General features: G+C 39.5%; 1 protein-coding gene across 1 annotated transcript in view; it reads left to right on the forward strand.

Moving 5' to 3' along the window:
- Positions 1 to 3,440: 3,440 nt before the first annotated feature.
- LOC107287832 (probable phospholipid-transporting ATPase IF) overlaps positions 3,441 to 19,347 on the forward strand; it is a gene marked incomplete at its 5' end in the record, with an annotated part of 61,084 nt that continues 45,177 nt past the window's right edge. The window contains 8 exons of the mRNA XM_015816385.2: positions 3,441 to 3,557; positions 4,621 to 4,710; positions 9,599 to 9,679; positions 12,370 to 12,477; positions 13,758 to 13,886; positions 15,670 to 15,773; positions 16,851 to 16,898; positions 18,672 to 18,736. Of these exons, the coding sequence (XP_015671871.2) occupies positions 3,441 to 3,557; positions 4,621 to 4,710; positions 9,599 to 9,679; positions 12,370 to 12,477; positions 13,758 to 13,886; positions 15,670 to 15,773; positions 16,851 to 16,898; positions 18,672 to 18,736 (742 nt within the window). The remainder of the gene's footprint in view (positions 3,558 to 4,620; positions 4,711 to 9,598; positions 9,680 to 12,369; positions 12,478 to 13,757; positions 13,887 to 15,669; positions 15,774 to 16,850; positions 16,899 to 18,671; positions 18,737 to 19,347) is intronic.

Below are 19,347 nucleotides of genomic sequence, written 5' to 3' on the forward strand. Positions count from 1 at the left end.
TTTTTATTTTTTAGGAAAGTTTATAAGAGCTGCTTGATGTAAAGAACCGTCATTGGACTTCACTTTGGCCCTTCAGTTGTCACTAGATGACAGTTTCCCATTTTATTTCTTTTTGTAGATTCAGATGGGGCAGAGAGCTTGGGAAACACCAAGTGAGATATTTACAGTTACATTGGCTACCCTGTCCATGTTGTTGGGGGTCGGGGGTCCTAGCAATAGAAGATCCAGAGCCAGTTGGTCACAGTTTCATCTTTACTGTGCACTGTAAGGGGAAAGAATAGTTTGGTCTTTATGTACAGTACATTGACAAAAGCAAGCAAGAGGAAGAGAGATCATCTTTTTGGACAATTTTTTCCTCCCTTATACTATCAGATACTAAAAGTTGTTTTGAAAAGCACACACCGGAAATTCTATGGTGTTAGCGGCTTGGTGGTGTTTTCCCAGAAGCGTCAGATTTGAGCAAGAGATCTGAAAGTCCTGTTTTTAGTTCCTTTTATGTACTCTGTATTAGACATCACTCCAGTTGCAAATTTCAATTTTATACATGCATTTTCCTCCTTCCGTTTAGCTTCACTTTTATCACACACCACCTGGACCATTTCCCATGGTTCCTGCCTTTCGTGAGCTTTGAGGGGGGGAACCAGCACTTTTGTTTCGAGATGAGTTGTTTGCCAGGGGCTAGTTTCACCTAATAACAACAACATACCTTATCTTCCACCCAGCACTTCCACCAAGTATCCCCTGCTATTAAATGCCAAGGGGTTCCATAGCAAGGCTCTCCTCGTCCGAGATCTGGATAACCTCAGATGTGTGTGTTCCCGCCTCTGAGATATGCTAGGAGGAAAAAAGGAGCGTAGCTGCACTTTGGAAAATACTGATTGGAGTAACTCTGCCAGGCAGAAACAGCCACCCCATTCCGAGGCTACTTTCAGCTCACCCCTCCATATCAGAATAGTTATGAGGTTCTGGCTCTACCAGGAAACCTGAGGGAGAAGCACTTAATCTACCCCTCCCCTCCAGCCTGCTTAGCGAGGCAGACTGACCAGCAGAGATTTTCCCCTACAGACTCCCACAATGATATTTCAGCTGGTCAGTTGTCCACACCAAGCTCTTTGACTGGCATAACAGCCTCCACAGCTGGCTAATTGAGTGACACTGACCTGGTGATGCCCGTAGGTAGCCAGGTTAGCACACCTTACTCCTCTCAGGCCTTCAGCCTAGAAAAGGGGAATCAACCCAGAGAGTACGCGACGAGCAGAAGAAGAGGAAGATGCATGACAGAGATGAGGAAATGGGAAGTGACATCTGGGCAACAGCTACAGGTTATAAGTAGGGCTGCTATCCAACTGCCAGGACCAGGACCAGGACCAGGGGAAGCAGTCAACCTTGCTTGATCTCTCTGCCTGGAGCTCAGCTTGAGTGCTCAGCAGCAACATTTCTTAGAGCAGACCTTGAAACCTAGCCAGGAACTTGGCAGCGAGTTTGCTATGCAACTGTATTTACAAAAAAGTGTCGCCACGCTGAGGCAGCATATCCAATGAGTGCAAGGATTTTTGGATGGAGACGAGGACTGTATGTCACTTCAAGAACAGTAAGGATTGCTCTCCAAAGACTTGTTTATATGTGGCTAAGCCAACTCGTAAGGACCAGGAGGAAAGAGTTAGCCCTGCTCAGCCAAGGCCAAAGCTTTACATTGGAGAGAGTGTGTGAGGATATAATAAAGTGATGTGTAAAGTTTTCATCCAAGCTACAGTGTAGTAGTCTGTAGTTATTTACAAAATCCCAACTTTACAAATATTTACTGGGTTTTTAGTTTGTCACCAGTCACAGTTTTAGAGCAGATGTAAGGCTAAGGTTCTGCATTGCCGATGTTGGGCCATCTGTGGCAGGGGTGTCAAACTCAATTTCATTGAGGGCCGCATCAGCATTGCGGTTGCCCTCGGGGGGGTGGCCTACTAGGTGGATGTGGATAGAGTGGGTGTGGCCTATTGGGTGGCCGTGGCCAGCTCTATATCGTTCGCATCAAGAGTGCCTGTGGGGGCCTGGGCAGGATTGGGACAGATCTGAGGGTCTCTGGCAGAAAGGGGTGGGACCGGGGCAAGCGCCAAGGCATGGTCCACTGGAGGAGCCTCACTGCCTGCTGAAACCCCTCCGCCAGAGCCTATCGAGCCGGATATGTGAAGTAGGTGAGGGCCATTTACTGGCCACTTCCAGGCGATGGTGCATTTCTTCATTCCTCACAAAGGGTGACACCTCCCCAGCATGCACCCACGGGGCGGGGGCTGACGCGGCAGGGGCTGGTTCCTCGCTGTTTCCAGACGGCCTTGTGGAGCTAAGACTGAATGCGTTTCAGCATAGATGGCCACCACAAAATTGTACATTGGTTCCTGGCCGGCCTGGGCCAGGGCCAAGGCAGTGGGGGCCATTCCCTCACTGTTTCCAGGATGGCTTCGCGGGCCACATGAAACCACTTCGCGGGCCGCATCCGGCCCTCGGGCCTTGTGTTTGACATGTCTGATCTATGGTGACGTTGGATTCTAGAGGCCATTTGGATTTTTAGCTGTTACACCAATTTTCCTAAAGAGGCTACTTGTCTCAGTTACTGCACTTGCAATGCAATCTTAAGATACAGCAGCTCTCGGAGATTTTAACTTGCCTTCATGTGGCATAGACTCTGGAGTGGCTCAGGAGTTTCTTCTGGCCACCACTTGGTTGACCCAAGTTATTGAAACCCCAATGGGTTGTCACACCCTGGTTTTTCTCTCAGGCCATTTTCAACATGATATGAAGTTGAGGACAGTAACCTCAGTCCGAATCATAAAATGTTATGGTTGCTTTTCAGTATGCCGGTGCTGCCTCTGCTTTCCCTTGCAAGGATGTAGTGTCAATTTGATCAGTCCACTCCAGGTGACCAGTGCTCCCAGTGGGGTTCAGAGGGAGCCTTTGTTTTCCTGAGAATCTAGTAGGCAATTTTCAAATCCCAGAATTCCTGAGCCAGCCAAGCTGGCTCAGGAATTCTGGGAGTTGACGTCCACGAGTCATAAAAGAGCCAAGGTTGCCTACCCCTGGTCTAGTGGTTAAGGCACCAGGCTAGAAAACAAGAGAACAAAAAATATCCAGTTACTCTCTCAGCTCAACCCACCTCACAGGGTTGCTGTTGTTATGGGGAAAATAGGAGAAGGAAGGTGGGTTGCATTATATTCACCACCTTAGATTATTTCTAACAATAATAAAGGCAAGTTACAAATAAATATTACTTTTTGTTTCTTTTTAGGTATTGTATTTGTTTTTCGTCTGTGTTTCACCAAGAATATGTATTCTGAATAAGGAGACATTATTTCTCAGAATTATTGTGAAGAATATCAAGACGGTTTAAAATGTATTATAAATATTGAGATACGGCTATCAATAATATAATGTTCTTGGGGTTTTTTTTTCAGGGTTTTGACCCACCACATCAGAGTGATAATCGAACTATTTATATTGCAAATCGTTTTCCCCAGCATGGCCATTATGTTCCTCAGAAGTTTGCAGAAAACAGAATAATCTCCTCTAAGGTATGGGAAATTTTAACATCTACACGTATGCTTGGTAGAGTGCTATAGTTAAAGATAAATTTTAGTTAGATACATCAGATTTTTTTTTAAAAAAAAACAACAACTCTCAGATGTGTATCTGAATAGGATTAGGGCAGGGGTCCCCAACCCCCGGTCCACATTCCACCTGCAGGAGAAGGCTCGGGACAAGCTGGGTGTAGTGGGAGGCCCAGGCAGGCATTCTCTCCAGCCCACCACACCTGGGAGGGCAGGACTCTCCCTCTCCAATGCTCCGCTTCATGACTGCAAATGGGAGAGCTGTGACTGCAGTCATTGATAGAAGTGGTTGCATGGCATCAACCAATATTCCACACCTAGTTGTGCTTGTGGTGGAGGCAGTTGCAGTGCATTTATGGTAAGCAGCTTCATAGACAATTCACTTTACAGGTTGGCCATTCGTTTAATGACTATTTAAAGTTAACAATGGCACTGAAAAAAGTGACTTATAAACCACTTATGACCGCTGCAGCATCCCCATAGTCATGGGATCAAACTTGAGGTGCTTTGCGACCAGCATGGATTTACAATGGTTGCAGCATTCTGGGGTTCTTGGATTGTCATCTGCAACCTTCCTAGGGAGTGTCTGACAAACAAAGTCAGTGGGGGAAGCCAGGTTCTCATGACTGCATGATTCACTTAACTATAGTGATTTATTTAACCATGGCGAAAATGGTAAAATGGGGTATGACTCTCTTAACAACTGCCTTGCTTAGCAGTTTTGGACTCAGTTATGGTTGTAAGTTGAGGATAACCTATATTGTAATCAAAATGAAGCTTAGATGCTAGAAAACCCAATATCAGATGTCGGTTAATTCATTTTCTTTATAAATTTCAGTATTTTGTTGCAAATTTAACGCATAAAGGTAAACATGGAACTTAGCTGGCTGATATGAATGTTCTAAGAGAGGGCTTGTTAACATTTGTGGAATTTTGAATGCAGAATGTACAATTCTTAAAAAATGATTAAAGCTGAAATGAATTACTTCAGCAGTTTTTAAATGTTACTTTTTTTTTTCTCTTGCAGTATACCGTGTGGAATTTTGTGCCCAAAAATCTATTTGAGCAGTTTAGAAGAGTAGCCAATTTTTATTTTCTTATAATATTTTTGGTTCAGGTAAGTTGGATAATTTAACACTACTTAAACATGTGCAATTGAAATGAGGGATTTGGAAAAAAAATCTTGTTGAATATAACCAAGCATAAAGCTTAGTTTATTGACTTTTGCAACAATTAGTAGCTTACTCTCAGAATTCATTTATATCTAGTGACATGTTGCACTGCCATTATCTGGACGTTTGTCCGTATTTTTCTGTGGTTTCATAAGACGTTAGCTGATCTGCTTCGTAAGGTTTATTCCTAGTGACTAACATGTTTTCTTCACTCTAAAAGGAGGATGTTAAAATGTTGATGCAGTTTAGTTATTATATATAATATATTTTGAAACCTGGTTATCCATAAATTGGCATTTCACTTGATTGAATAGCCTCTCTTAATCCTTCCCACATGTGAATACAAATTGAGGAAAGATCGGGATAAAACATTAGCTGGCTTCAGTTTTGCAAAACAAATGCATGGTGATATGAATTAGTAATATTGTCAAAATCCTGAGCTAGAGTCACAAGTAAAGACCTTTCCTAATTTGATATTTAATCTCTGAACGTGAATTCCTGGAGGAATTTAAGCATTAAAGCTATTTTTCTATTTAAAACCGTCAGATGGATGGTCATTTACCTCCTTCATCCTACCTGGAACCTGGTTAGTACTATAATCAGAAATTTAGCTATTATTTGGGGCTTGTGCTGTTGAGATTATATTGATTTTTGCTGTCAGGTCCATCATAAGATTTAGCAGTTATTTAAAATGTTGTAATAGCATTGTAAAAAAAAAATCTATGTGCCTTGATGGTACATAATCAATAGCATTGTAACAACAAGTGGAATACATAGGGTTGACTCATGGACTTGATTGTTGTCCAAAGCTAACAGGATGGAAGAAAGAACAGGCTCTCAAAAAATCCCCCTAGAAATATGAAATTACGCTATTCAGGGGAATATCTGTCTTAATTCTCTCTGCATGTGACAAGATTGCAGTTCTCAACTCTTTTTAAATGTGATGCAAAACATTGTTGTGAGGAATGGACTGAACAATGTATTCCTCAGATGTGTTTTGTGTATCCTGTATATAGTCTGTACTCTATTTCACAAGCCACTGTAGTGTTAGATTCCATTTATGTCTTACATTTTATATCTTTTGCAAATGCTGCCTCAGACCTAAGTTGCAATGAAATCCAGGTTGTGGCTGTTTCAATAAAACTGTTAAAAATCCCACCTGCTCATGTAAAGCATGCTTCCCCTCCCCTTTCATTATTCAGTGTTTCCATACATATGACGATGTAATCAAAAAATAGTCGTTACTCATTTTTGCCAAGTTTTTCTTCTCAACTTGTACTTACGCTTTCACAAGTTGTGCTAAAGCTTCTTTTGTCTAAAAACTTTAATAGAAAGGATTCTAAATTTAGCAGAAAAAAGTTCCATGGGTTAAGGTTTGTTTAAGTGTTAACTGTTAAGTACTAAGCTCAATCAGTAAGGCTAGTATGTGTTTTAATTTGGGGTGTTTTTTTTACACCCAGCTTCATCAGTATTTTGGCTGGCCTATATTTGAACTGTTCACATTTATGCTGTGAAATAAATTCAGAAAAGCCATTTAATTTGAAACATTTGTTTTGTGAGCAAAACAATAGTGACAGGACACTAATGCTAGGCATTTAGTCATGAAATGGTTTACAATTTCTGTATTTCACTATACCTCTCTTTTCCTTCAATGAAATCAGAGTGAAATTACTTGTATTGTTTTTAGAAGAGAAACATTTCTCAAATTTTAAGAAACAAAGAACAATCTACTATTAGCTGTGCAGCCATCATAGCCAATATTTCATAAATAACCCTTCAACAGATAATGAATAGATGGCCTTATTCAAAAATGAAGATCTGTTGCCCTTTAACACCTTAAAGTACTCCTCTTTGATTCCAACACAATTTGCTACGCTTTCTGTATTGTTTCCTCTTTCTGTTGACAAATAGCATTTCTTTATTGTGTCATCAGTATTTGTATCCTGTGGATTAGTTCATAAAGTAAACAGCATTGATTGATTATGTGCCATTAGGTCAATGTCATTTCTTAGCAACATGGATAAATGTTCTCCGTGACAAACTATCCCTAACCTGGTCTTTTAGGTCTTCCAACAGAGTGCCTGTTGCCACTGTAATTCCACTTTGGTATTCCTGTTCCTCTCTTTCCTTCTACCTTTTCCAGCATTGTAGCTAGATCTTTCACAAAATGTGTTCTGAGTGTGATCATTTGAGCCTGATCAGTTGTGTCTTGAGTGAGAACTCTGGGTTGATTTATTTGTTTCTTTATTTATTTGTTACCTATTTGTTTCTTTGGTTATACATGGTATTCTCAAAGGATTTTTTCCAACATCAATGTTCATACTTTCACTTCCATAGAATGTCACAGGAAATGCCATTGCCTGTATACAATTCTGATCATAGTTCTGCCACATCTCAAGCACCTGAATACCTTTTCCAAGACTTCCTTGGTTGTTCTTCCGAGTGCTAGTCTTCCTACCATAGAAAGCATCCTGGTTTAAATAAGTGAATGAATGAACACAAACCATACTGCTCTTTATATTTGCAAGTACTCATCCATGGAGCAATTGTGGATCATTATTTCCAAAAAGCAAATGGAAGATTGTTCAAGAGGAATGAAGTACTAGTGGAGAGGGACTTAGTGACACCTATCAGTGATGTTTATTGATTTGCTTGTACAGTGCTTAGGCATAAGCATATTTCATTATTTTTTAAAAAAAACAATTACTAAGAGGAATAGCTACCATCCCTGTAGAGAGACTATTCTGTTTAATATGTCGTTCCAGGGTCTTCTTGAAGTATATAACTAAGGACAGTAATATGATCGATTATTCTTGTTAATCACCAGTAGAGTTTAAATAGCAGGAACATTGAGAAAAATCGATTTAGCAGGCTCAAATTCTTGACTTTAAAGAAAGCTAAAACTATAGTCAGATGTCGGGAGCTTGAAAAGATGGCTTCCTATTCGACAGGTAGGATTTCATGGCAGGAGATCCTGATGGGAAAAGATGCTTATGATAGAGGGAAGGTCATAGAAAGGATAATGGCAAAAGCACAACCGTGAACATTTCCATTGAGGAAATACAAATGGAAATCAGAAAATGTCAGTATAGCTGTACGTGATGGTAAATGACTACCTGAAAACAAACAGTGAACACATAAGATCTGGGAAGAGGATCAGGCCATAAGAGAAGTGATCTCTGGAAATAGTAGAGATTATTTCAGAAACACTGAAGTCAGAGCGAACTGAAGTTGACAAAACATGGTAAGAGCAACAAGGCCACCTTCAGATGAAAAAGAAAAAGCAGTGAAACAAACAAATAATACAGGTCATTAAAAAGGACAGAGCCACTCAATTCTTATTTTACATATCTGTCTTCCCCAAAAGTGGGTACATACCTATTTTTTTAAAATTATGTAACTTTATTTATTTATTTATTTATTTATTTAATCTTGCATTTATTTGGTTAACGAAAGGATCTTAATTTTTTTGCAGAAAATTACGGTTTTGGCTTTATAGCATGCACGGTCAATTATCCTTGGTAGGAAGTAAATCTCTTAGACTGATACTAGCTTAATTCTCTGTAATTATATTTACTTGTTTTTTCTTGAATTCATGCTGTGTTCCCTACAGGAAGGGGCTTTACATTTGACAGCAGGCAAATAATAGAAACAGAGCGGCGTGAGGTTTTTTTTTCCTTCTTTTGCCTCAGCTGACACAGCACCACAATATAATGCACACATCCCCTTCAAAATCCCTATCCTGTTTATACTGAGAAGGAAAAGCTCATTACTTCTGAGCTTTCAAAGGTCCTTCCAGACCTGGTTATATGAAAGAGGTCTGTGTTTTGTCACAGTGTCCGCAATCTTCTTCCATTTCTACTTTGAGTGGAATGCTGCGTTCACACTGGGTGTTTAACCAAGGTCTTGCAGCTGAACTTCCACCACGTGCTATCCTGCAACAATTCTTAGCACAGTCTGTATTTTTAATTATGAACAACACATTGGTGTGATTGCCCACAAGCATCTTTTAATCTGGCAAGTATAGAAGGGAAATTTTGCCAAGTTCATTTTCAGTTTTCGGGCATTTTAAAATCATTGAGAATTTGGCTGCTTTCCAAATGCCATTAAAGTACTTTGTAGGTAGTCCTTAACTTATGACTGGTGTCTTAGCAACCATTGAAGTTATAACGGACCCCCCAAAAGGTACTTATGACTAGTGGCTACACACACACACAGACTGAGGTCATGTGATTGCATTTTGGGTGCTTGGCAACCAGCCCCCAGTTAGGACGGTTTGCAGTGCCATGTGATCGTGGTTTATATGTATTGCTAGATATCAGTATTTAATTCCAATTTCCAGCTGAAGTGGGTTCACTTAATGACTTACAAAAACAGTCATGTGGTGACCCACTTAACGAACGGCATGATTTACAGTCATAATTCCAGGCTCAGGTATGGCCGTAAGTTGAGGACTCCCTCTATGTAATCAGCAACAGGCCTTTTCACATCAAATGACAGCCAATACACATTACCTCACGAGGATCTCCCAGCAAGAAGCAGCAGCATGAATATCGAAAATAAAAAAAAAGTGGTTAATGCTGTATTCTGTTACGCCATAAAATATAAATAACATCAAAAATCTATCCACTAACATTAGGCTGGCTTTGGTAATTTTTGGAAGCTGCAAACCATTTCCAAAGAGTAATAAAATATTGTAGTATATTCAGTGTGCAGTGTTATAGTAGCAACAACAAACCACTATTTACAGTTTTCTAAATCTACAAATGTAAACATAGACTTTCCAAAATTTGACTCATATGCATATTTATTTCTGTCTTTTTTCTCTTCCAGCTTATGATAGATACTCCTACTAGTCCAATTACTAGTGGATTGCCATTGTTTTTTGTTATAACTGTGACGGCCATAAAGCAGGTAAGAAAATGTGCCTTTTTTGGTGGTAAGTTGCTTAGCACAGAACATACACATTATGTTCAATACAATACAATTATCAGTAGGCCATCAGTGTTAGCTCACAATGTGCTAATGTGTTTAGCGATATCAGCACATGGTGTATTTCTTCAGAAGCCAAGCCAGCAAAAGCAAGGCATGGTTCCAAAACACTAAATATGCAATCTGAAATATTGAACAGAAAAAAGGAGAACGTGTTTTTAGTGGGATCTTTTTGTACAGAATAATGTTTGATGCGACCGTTCTGCATTTTAAACATGAATATTTATACATTAATGAGGGAAGAATTGTATAGATACTGGGTGGACCTTTTACCTTTTTGGTCCAACTGTGATATGAAGGAGGTAACTTAAATTATTTTGTCCCTAAAGATACCTTGTATCTTAAATCATTGCTATTCTATATTTTTTTTGCACTTCCTTGCATTGAAATGTAACTGTCAACACTGCTAACATCGGTTGTTCTTGCTTTGACAACAGATGGAAATGCAGCCATTTTTCTCTATTGCTTTTAGAGTTAGTTGATGCTGGGAGGGGGAATGTGGATGAGAGTCCAGCTAGTCATAACAGTAATAACTCAGCCATGGGAATCCAAGGTCATTGGGCCCAGAATTGACAGAGTTTTGGCATGCTGGAGAGCTGGGGAGAAAGCCTGCGCTTCAAGCTAATTGGGGAATGTGATTTATGACAGTTTATTGGAGGAGGGAATTGTGCTTTGTTACTTTGTATCCAGGGGAGGGGAATTTAGTTTTTTGTTTCGACTATGTAGTGCCGATACTTTGTTTCTCGAATAAAAGATTCTTTTAAGTAAACAATGCCTCAAAGTTCTTTTGAAGAGGTTCATCTGTCAGAACCATGACAGTAACAGTATTCTGTAAGGGTTTGAGCATCAGTTGAAATAAGAAAATATATTTTGGTGCTAGGCATTAAAGCACAAAACATGTTTTTGCCTGGGATTGCTTTTATATAGCTGACATGTTTTCGTGATTCACAAGAAAAGCCTTCAGTGGATAGTAATGACACATAATAGTTGTGGTGGAGTTTTGTATCTCAATTTGTAGTACAGTATATATACCCTTTTTTCCTGCTGTCTTAAAGGAATGAGATTTTGCAAAGAACTCTTCTAAAATTGATTTACACAATGAGAGATGTTGCATTATTCACTTGTTTCTAGAGCCAGTATTCTGGCTCCTGGAAATTGATGGGTCCTGATTTTCCCCCAGTGCTTCCGTAATACCTGTGGATAGAAAAGACTTATTCATTTATTTATTTGTTTAAAGAACAACAATTCAAAATTACTCTGCATAATACATTGAAGCAGCACAGGCTGGCTCTTATTTACTATAGAACTTCCACTGTGCTTTAAATGAAATTACCTTCATCCAGCATTCAGTTTTACCTATCATTCTTTATAGTTGATGAAATTTTGTATTGTTGTTTTTGTCAAGACTGTGTTCTGTATAAACATAACTTTCTACAAACATGACCTTGGGAAGGACTAATAGGTAGACAAAAATGCTAAATCCAGTCTAAACATCTGGCTGACTGTGTGACCAACCTTAATTAATATGTTGAGTGGCAGATGTTTGTCTGTTCAGTTCTTTATTTTCTATTACTTAGCAAGAACGGGTGGGACCACAAAAGAGACAAAGTAATAGAAAATAAAGTCCTCTGGGACTTAAGAATTCAAATGGACAAGCATCTGCCACACAGTACCCCAGACTTTTAATAATTGTTGATAAGAAAGACAAAAAAGTCTGGATACTAAACATTACAAGACTTGAAGGCAGCAGAATAGGGGGAAAAAAACAACTGGAGAAAATCATAAAATATAATGACCTGTAAATAGAAACTGTGGCAAAAGAAAGCAAACATAGTACCAATAGCAGTATGTACCTTGAATACAATTCCAAAATGTCTGGAGCAACGCTTGAACACCATCAGCATTGACAAAATCATTATCAGTCAATTGCAAAAGGCAACTTTACTTTGAAACAGCTTACATCCTGCAACAGTACCTTTCATCATCAAACAATATCTGCTGGTTCCAGGTCCTTGGGAAGGACTTAATAGGTGAACAGAAATGCCATATCCAGTCTAAACATATGGCTGACTATGCAACCAATGATATTTTATTACATCTATATACATCCCAACTCCCATCTGAGTAGGAATGACCATGCAATTGCACTTTTTTCCTCTTTTCTTGAAGTATACATGCAGGACTTCTCAGGCAACCTATATCTATTTTAGAAACTCTTCTGTAACATAACCACAATCAGACAGCACAATTGCCATTAGCACACTTGCTTGAATTTATCACTCCTACTATATATGTTTTAAAAAGAGAGATATATGTTGTCATCTCCCTCACTTAAAGTGGCAGGAATATCATGTTAGAAGAAGATTGTCTGCTTTGGCTTGGCTCCATCTCTTCCAACTTGATCCCTTCCAAGTTTTGGGAGCTGATCAGAGTTGTAGTTTTAATTAGTATGGGCCATTAAGGAATATTGAGCATTTCCATTTGGGAAAAATGGAAAAATATCGTTTCCATTTTTTGAGGCTCTAGTTTGGTCCTCTGATAAAATTTGAGATGGCAGCCAAGTAGCAGGCAATATATATTAGTGACTTCCTTTGCTTTTTTTTTTTTTTCAGGGTTATGAAGATTGGTTACGGCACAAAGCAGACAATGAAGTGAATGGAGCTCCAGTGTATGTTGTTCGTAGTGGTGGCCTTGTAAAAACAAGATCAAAGAACATTCGGGTATGTGTCTTACTACCGTGTTTCCCCGAAAGTTAGACCCAGCCCAATAGTAAGCTCTACCTTGATATTTGGGGGTGGGCCTAATATAAGCTCCTACTCCAAAACTAAGCCCTAGTTTGGGGGCGAGGCGCACCCCTAAAAATCAAGCTAGGGCAGGGGTAGGGGGTTGAAGCTGCCCCACGTGCACCCCGCACCCGCTTTCCTTACCGGTAGGACCACCACAACCAGGCCTCCCACACCCAGACATCTGTCGCACCACTACTTGATTTCTTCTGTGGCCGCTTGGCTTCACTTGTGGCTGGCCACCATGTGGCGCATTGCGCCGTTGCTGCTCCTCCCGGCAGGACGCCGCATGGCACTTCGGGGCGCTTCCGTTGCTCATGCGCTTCGGGCTGCTTCTGTTGCTTGCGGCAGGAGGCCACATGGCACTTCGGTCCATTTCTGCTGTGGAAATGGCCCAAAGAGCCACGCAGCGTCCTGCCTCAAGCAGCAGAAATGGTGCAAAGCACCATGCGGCGTCCTGCCGGGAGGAGCGGCAACGGCGCAATGCACCATATGGCGTTAGGTCGCAAGTGGCGGCAAGCGGCCACAGAAGAAGTCAAGTAGCGGCACAACAGGTGTCCGGGTGTGAGGGGCCTGGCTGTGGTGGTCCTAAGGTAAGATATTCTCTGAAATTAAGACCTAGTGCAGTGGTGGTGAACCTATGGCACGGGTGCCAGAGGTGGCACTCAGAGCCCTCTCTGTGGGCACGCGCGCCGTCGCCCCAGTTCTAGGCCTTCAGCTGGGTTTTATAAAACCTTTTCACTTTAGGCCTCCACCGTTATGTGCAAAAAAAAAAGGTTCAATCAGTCAATTTCAACTTCTCACGGGAAAAAAAAAATCTTGCAAAGTTGGAATTGATTGATTGAACTTTTTAGTCCCATCCAGTCTGCCGTTACCACCGTAGCCACGCCCACCCAATGGGCCACACCCACCCGGCACTCGACGATGCATAAGTGGGTTTTGGGTTGCAGTTTAGGCACTCGGTCTCTAAAAGGTTCGCCATCACTGACCTAGTGCCTCTTTTGGAGGCAAAAAAATATAAGACCGGGTCTTAATTTCAGGGAAACACGGAAACATAAAACGAATGTCTTCTGTAATTGTGGGGTTTAAACAAAACAGTCATAGGTATGTATTCAGTTTTACAAAGAATTTAATTAGACCAAATAAGCTTTCGTTGGACTGTTTTAATCCAGTAATTTTGCAAATCAGTTTTTCCATACATTCTTCTGTCTCCCCAGGTAGGAGACATTGTGAGAGTAGCCAAAGATGAAACTTTCCCTGCTGATCTCGTACTTCTGTCCTCTGATAGAGAACATGGCTGTTGCTATGTTACCACTGCAAGTTTGGATGGAGAAACTAATCTTAAGGTCTGTAGTTCATACTGTTTTAACATGAATTAATTTTTTTGTTTCTTTGAAATTGTGGCTAGGGTATTTTATTACATTTATGTAGAAAAGAGTATTTAATTTTTTTTGAATTTTTTTTGAGTTCATATCAAAGCTTTAGATTTTTTTTTATAGCCAAAGGCCATGTTGTATTCATTTTTATGAATTTAAGGAAAAATATTAGAACGAGTTTCTTAGGCACAGTTAACATGACTCATTGGAATGTATTGTGTAGTTAGTTCTGATTATAAGCAAGGGACTAGCAAATGTAATTGAAAAAGTTATGGATATAATAATAATAATAATAATAATAATAATAGTAGTAGTAGTAGTAGTAGTAGTAGTAATAGTAGTAATAATAATAATAATAATAATAATAATAATAATAATAATAATAATAATAATAATAATAATAATAAAGTTGGAACAGACCTTGGCGGTCATCTAGTCCAACCTCCTGCTCAGGCAGGAAACCCTATACCATTTCGGACAAATGGCTGTCCAGTCTCTTCTTAAAAACTTCCAGCGTTGGAGCATTCACCGCTTCTGGAGGCAGGTTGTTCCACTGGTTAATTGTTCTAACTGTCAGGAAGTTTCTCCTTAGTTTTAGGTTGCTTCTCTCCTTGATTAGTTTCCACCTGTTGCTTCTTGTCCTGCCTTCAGGCACTTTGGAGAATAGCTTGACTCCCTCTTCTTTGTGGCAGCCCCTGAGATACTGGAACACTGCTATCATGTCCCCCCTCGTCCTTCTCTTCATTAAACTAGACATATCCAATTCCAGCAACCGTTCCTTATATGCTTTAGCCTCCAGTCCCCTGATCATCTTTGTTGCTCTTCTCTGCCCTCTTTCTAGAGTCTCTATGCTAGAAAGCTCTTTAAGGACAGATACTTCTGTTTTCTATGTTATTTTCCCCTAGTTTGCCCAATTTTTGTCCTATTTTGTGAACTGGTATAACAAGACAGTAAGGTATGCATAATGTCTCAAATTTAAAATATTTGAGCTTGAAATACCTGTTTCTACTTAAGTAAACAAATGTTGAGTTCAACACGTGGCATTATATTTTAAAATATTTAGAATGTGAAAGGTTTATATACCAGTCCAAAATAGCCAGCAGTATGAGCTTTCTTTTTTTCCCTTTCCTGTTAAAACATTCATGCTTCCTTCCTTTATTTGTCCTGTCATTTAATGCTCATTAATTCTTTCCAGATGACCAAATCCCCGCCTCTATGTATTTCTTTCTCATTGGTTATTTATTTTCAACTATTTATTTCTTGTCACAGACATAACTACCCACAATCTTTTTTTTACTGGCATCCGTATACCTTAATATTTCTCCAACTATTTTCCCCTTTTTAGTAAATATTCTACAAGAATACAGAGCTTCATCCAATTTATGATCTGGTTTTTGTTTTTTTTCTATTTGTGAAGTGGTGATCATCATGTGAGGGAGTCTTGCACTCATTAGGATGAACAAAGAACCCTCACAGATCATTTTGCCAGTCCTGAAATTTATGAATACAACACCAGATGGAAGAAATGTATCGTTTTCCTATTGACAGATGACCAGTTTACCAAATCGTGGCTTGTTTTAACTCAGCATTTTCTATAACACTGACAACTTATTGGCAAATTAGGAATGCAGTTTTAAGATCTCACAAGGTTTTTTGTTTTTTTTAAACAGGGCTTTGGACCTTTGGGGATCTGTCGAAAGTATTAACCGAGACTTGTCAATTCATTGCTTTTTTTTCTTTCTTTTTCTTTTAGACACACATTGCAGTCCCAGAAACTGCTGTGTTGCAGTCTGTTGCCAATCTGGACAAACTTGTAGCTGTTATTGAATGCCAGCAGCCAGAAGCAGATCTTTACAGGTTTCTGTTTTTTATTACTCTTTTTTTTTTTAAGGATTTGGGAAAGAAAGTTATGGCTATTAAAAATTAGGCTAAAACTGCTCTGGAAATTCTTGTGATGGTGTTGTAAATTTAAATGCCTATGTTGCTTAGGGAAAACAAGGGCATGACTTACTGGGAATGCTCTGTTAATTTCATTTGGGAGTTTCCCTGAGTTTGGAAAATTCTCCCAATGTTCAAGCATTCACTTCCCATTCCTTAGTAAAAAAAAAACCAGGATGAAACATTTGATTCTCTGTCATCCTAACACTGAGAGGTCTGCCAGCAATTCTCCAAGACAATGCAGATTTGCTGTAGAAAAAATTGTTACAGGTAGTTCTCGACTCACAACCTTTCATGTAACCGTTCGAAGTTACAGTGAAAAAAATGACTTATTACCATTTTAAAAACTTACAACCGTTGCAGCATCCCCATGATCATGTGATCAAAATTTGGATGCTCATGTTTATGACATTTGCAGCGTCCCGGGGTCATGTTGATCACCTTTTGTGACCTCTTCACAAGTAATGTCAATGGAGCAGCCAGATTCACTTAGCAACCGTGTTACTAATTTAACAACTGCAGTGATTCACTTAACAACTGTGGCAAGAAAGATTGTAAAATCAGGCAAAACTCACTTAGCTGTCTTGCTTAGCAACAAAAATTTTGGCCTCAATTGGGGGTTGTAAGTCAAGGACTATCTGTATTATTTTATAGCTAAGGAAGGAAAAGTCCTACGTTAAACTGTTGTATTTAAATGGAAGAAAGTTAAAGAATGTGGCTTTGAATTAAGCTAACCAGGAAGCCTCCATCTATGGTTTGTTTAGCACTATGTCTGAACTGGGATTTCTGATTGTTGCTTCCTGGTTTGTTCTTGGCTTCAGATTCCTGGCTTTGTTGATCATGGCATGCCAGGAATTGGGCTTACCATTACATGCAAACCAGGTCAGTTTCTTTAACTCATTTCCTATGCTGTTACGGTCAGGGTTTAGTGGCATATTGAAAAATTAACATTTCCTTTTCTTTCTTGAATCGTGACACATTAATATTGTTTTACAGATTTGTTGGGCGTATAACCATAAGTCATCAAATTGAGGAAATAGTGCGGTAAGCCAAATGCCTTCAATCTCTGTGAATGTGATTTGTGACCAATTCTATATCCAGGCAATCCAACTTCTGTAAATAAAATGAAATAAAAAGCCTTTGTATACATCAGGCACAGGGAAGATTAAGTACACTGACAAGATGTTCCTACACTACTTTTGTGATCACTTTGCAGCTTCTTCTGCTTCCTTGTTTTTTGTTGCCCTATTCTGTGGACCTTTTTTTTTTTTTGCTAGAATGCTTTTAGAGAACTACTACTGCATAAATAATAAGTTGTAGTGGAAGTATCTTAAACTGTGAGGAATACAAGCTGTTGCAAGCTATTGTAATTTGTGGTTACAAGCTATTATTCCTTCCTGGTTTGAGTGATGTTATGAATTGCCAGTTAGTAATTTGACCAGCTTGGACTAATTCTTACAGCCAGTTGTTTTTTTCTGTTATATAAAAGAAACCGTAAAAACTAGTTTTCTTGTAACAGTTCTTTCTGGATTCGTATAGAACAGTTCAGCCCCTATGTACCTGTTAAACTTGCTATTTCTTCTAATAATTACATTTCAAGCCATAATAGATAGGTGCCCAACAGGTTTGTCTTAAAATTGAACATTGGGTCAGCAGTGTTATTTGCTTCAGGGTCTTTACTCACCCTTTGTAAACATATATATAAATATTATAAGAATTATTGCTGGTCCAAGGTTCTAGTCCTTGCAGAAAACCTTAAGAGAAACAGGTGGAGTTGAAATTATCACCCTTGTTTCTCCGACAACAACAACAACAGAGCATTTCATAAATCAAGTATCTTCTCTGTAAGGGGGAATTCAAAGTACTGTTTGCTTGTGGCATGAGGGAGTTGTTCTTAAGTGGCACATTCAGATGAATCCAGAACTCCTTGGAGAAGGAGTTGTGGTGAAAAACAGCAAAGCGAACAGTAGCTGAGCAGCATGAATAACAAACAATATCAAATGACCTGAAATACTAAAGGAATTTTTGAATTACTTGTAAAATACTTAACTTTTGTTGTGGTTGTTTAGTTTCAATGTATACTTCTTTGATAGCACAACAGAATTAAAAAAAAACACCCTTAAGAGCTTTACTGGATTGAAAAAAAGGATTCATGTAGGATCTGTTGTGTCTTATGACCAGCTGATGCCCCCATGAAGTTCACAAGTAGAATGAGATGGGCATTACAGGACATGCTCTTTATGGTGTCTCTAGACTATATGTGTAAATTAATTGGGTTTCAGTGACACTATTCTATGAATTTATCTCTTCCTTTTTAGGAAGTTGCTTACTGATAGGTCCAATAAAATTGCTGCATTCCAGAGAGGGGTAGTTAGTTCAAAACTATTTTGATTCCCAAAGACAAAATTATTCACTCTTTATCCTAGAGCAGGGGTAAGGAACCTTGGCTCTTTTATGATTTGTGGGCTTCAACTCCCAGAATTCCTGAGTTAGCATGGCTGGTTCAGGAATTCTGGGTATTGAAGTCCACAAGTCATAAAAGAGCCAAGGTTCCCTACCCCTGTCCCAGAGGATCCTCTTGTTAGTCCTATAGCCATTTCATCTTTGACAAACTATTTCAAACTGCCCTGCTCAGTGTTTGTGTGTGTGCCTTCAAGTCGGTTTTTGATGCCTGACGATTTGCCTGGACTAGTTCCTTCAAATTTCTTGGCAAGATTTTCAGAAGTGGTTTGCCATTGTCTTCTTTCCAGGGCTGAGAAAGAGGGACTGGCTCACTTTATCCAACAATGTGAACAAACAGTGATCTTTCTTTTGCAGACCCCTTGGACCCGAAAGTCTTCTACTTCGTGGAGCAAGGTTGAAAAACACTAAAGAAATTTTTGGTGTGTGACAGTAAAGTTTCACTAACTGGTTAATATTTCTTGAATGGATGAAATTGCAGAGCTTTCTGTTAGAGTAGCTAATCGCTGGCAAATCATCCAGGCTAGGACACTTTTCCTAATTAAGAGGAAGTGTGCCGTGTTGATTATAATAACTTGCACCAAGAAATACAGTAAGTCTTGGACATGCAACAGTTTGTTTAGTGGCCGAAGTTACAACGGCCTTGAAAAAAGTGACTTATGACTGTTTTTCACACATTGCAACATCCCCATAGTCACGTGATTGACATTTAGACGCTTGGCAACTGACTCATATTTATGACAGTTCCAGTGTCCAGGGGGGTCACACGATCCTCTTTTGTGATCTGTTGACAAGCAAAGTCAATGGGGAAGCAAGATTCACTTAACAACTGCAGTGATTCGCTTAACAAACGTGGCAAGAAATTGTGGTTGTAAGTCGAGGACTAACTGTAGTTGATGCTGGTGTAACCCAGAGAACCTGGATTCTATGTCTGTCTGTCTTTCACCTTTTTAAAGTCCTATTAGTGCTTCGTCCCCTCTGTTGTTCCAGGAATCTAGACCAGGGCTTTTCAACCTTTTCACCCATTGTACCA

Source organism: Protobothrops mucrosquamatus, unplaced genomic scaffold (genome assembly GCF_001527695.2).
Source record: "Protobothrops mucrosquamatus isolate PMUCROS unplaced genomic scaffold, P.Mucros_1.0 scaffold_113, whole genome shotgun sequence".
In the NCBI taxonomy this organism is placed as follows: Eukaryota; Metazoa; Chordata; class Lepidosauria; order Squamata; family Viperidae; genus Protobothrops; species Protobothrops mucrosquamatus.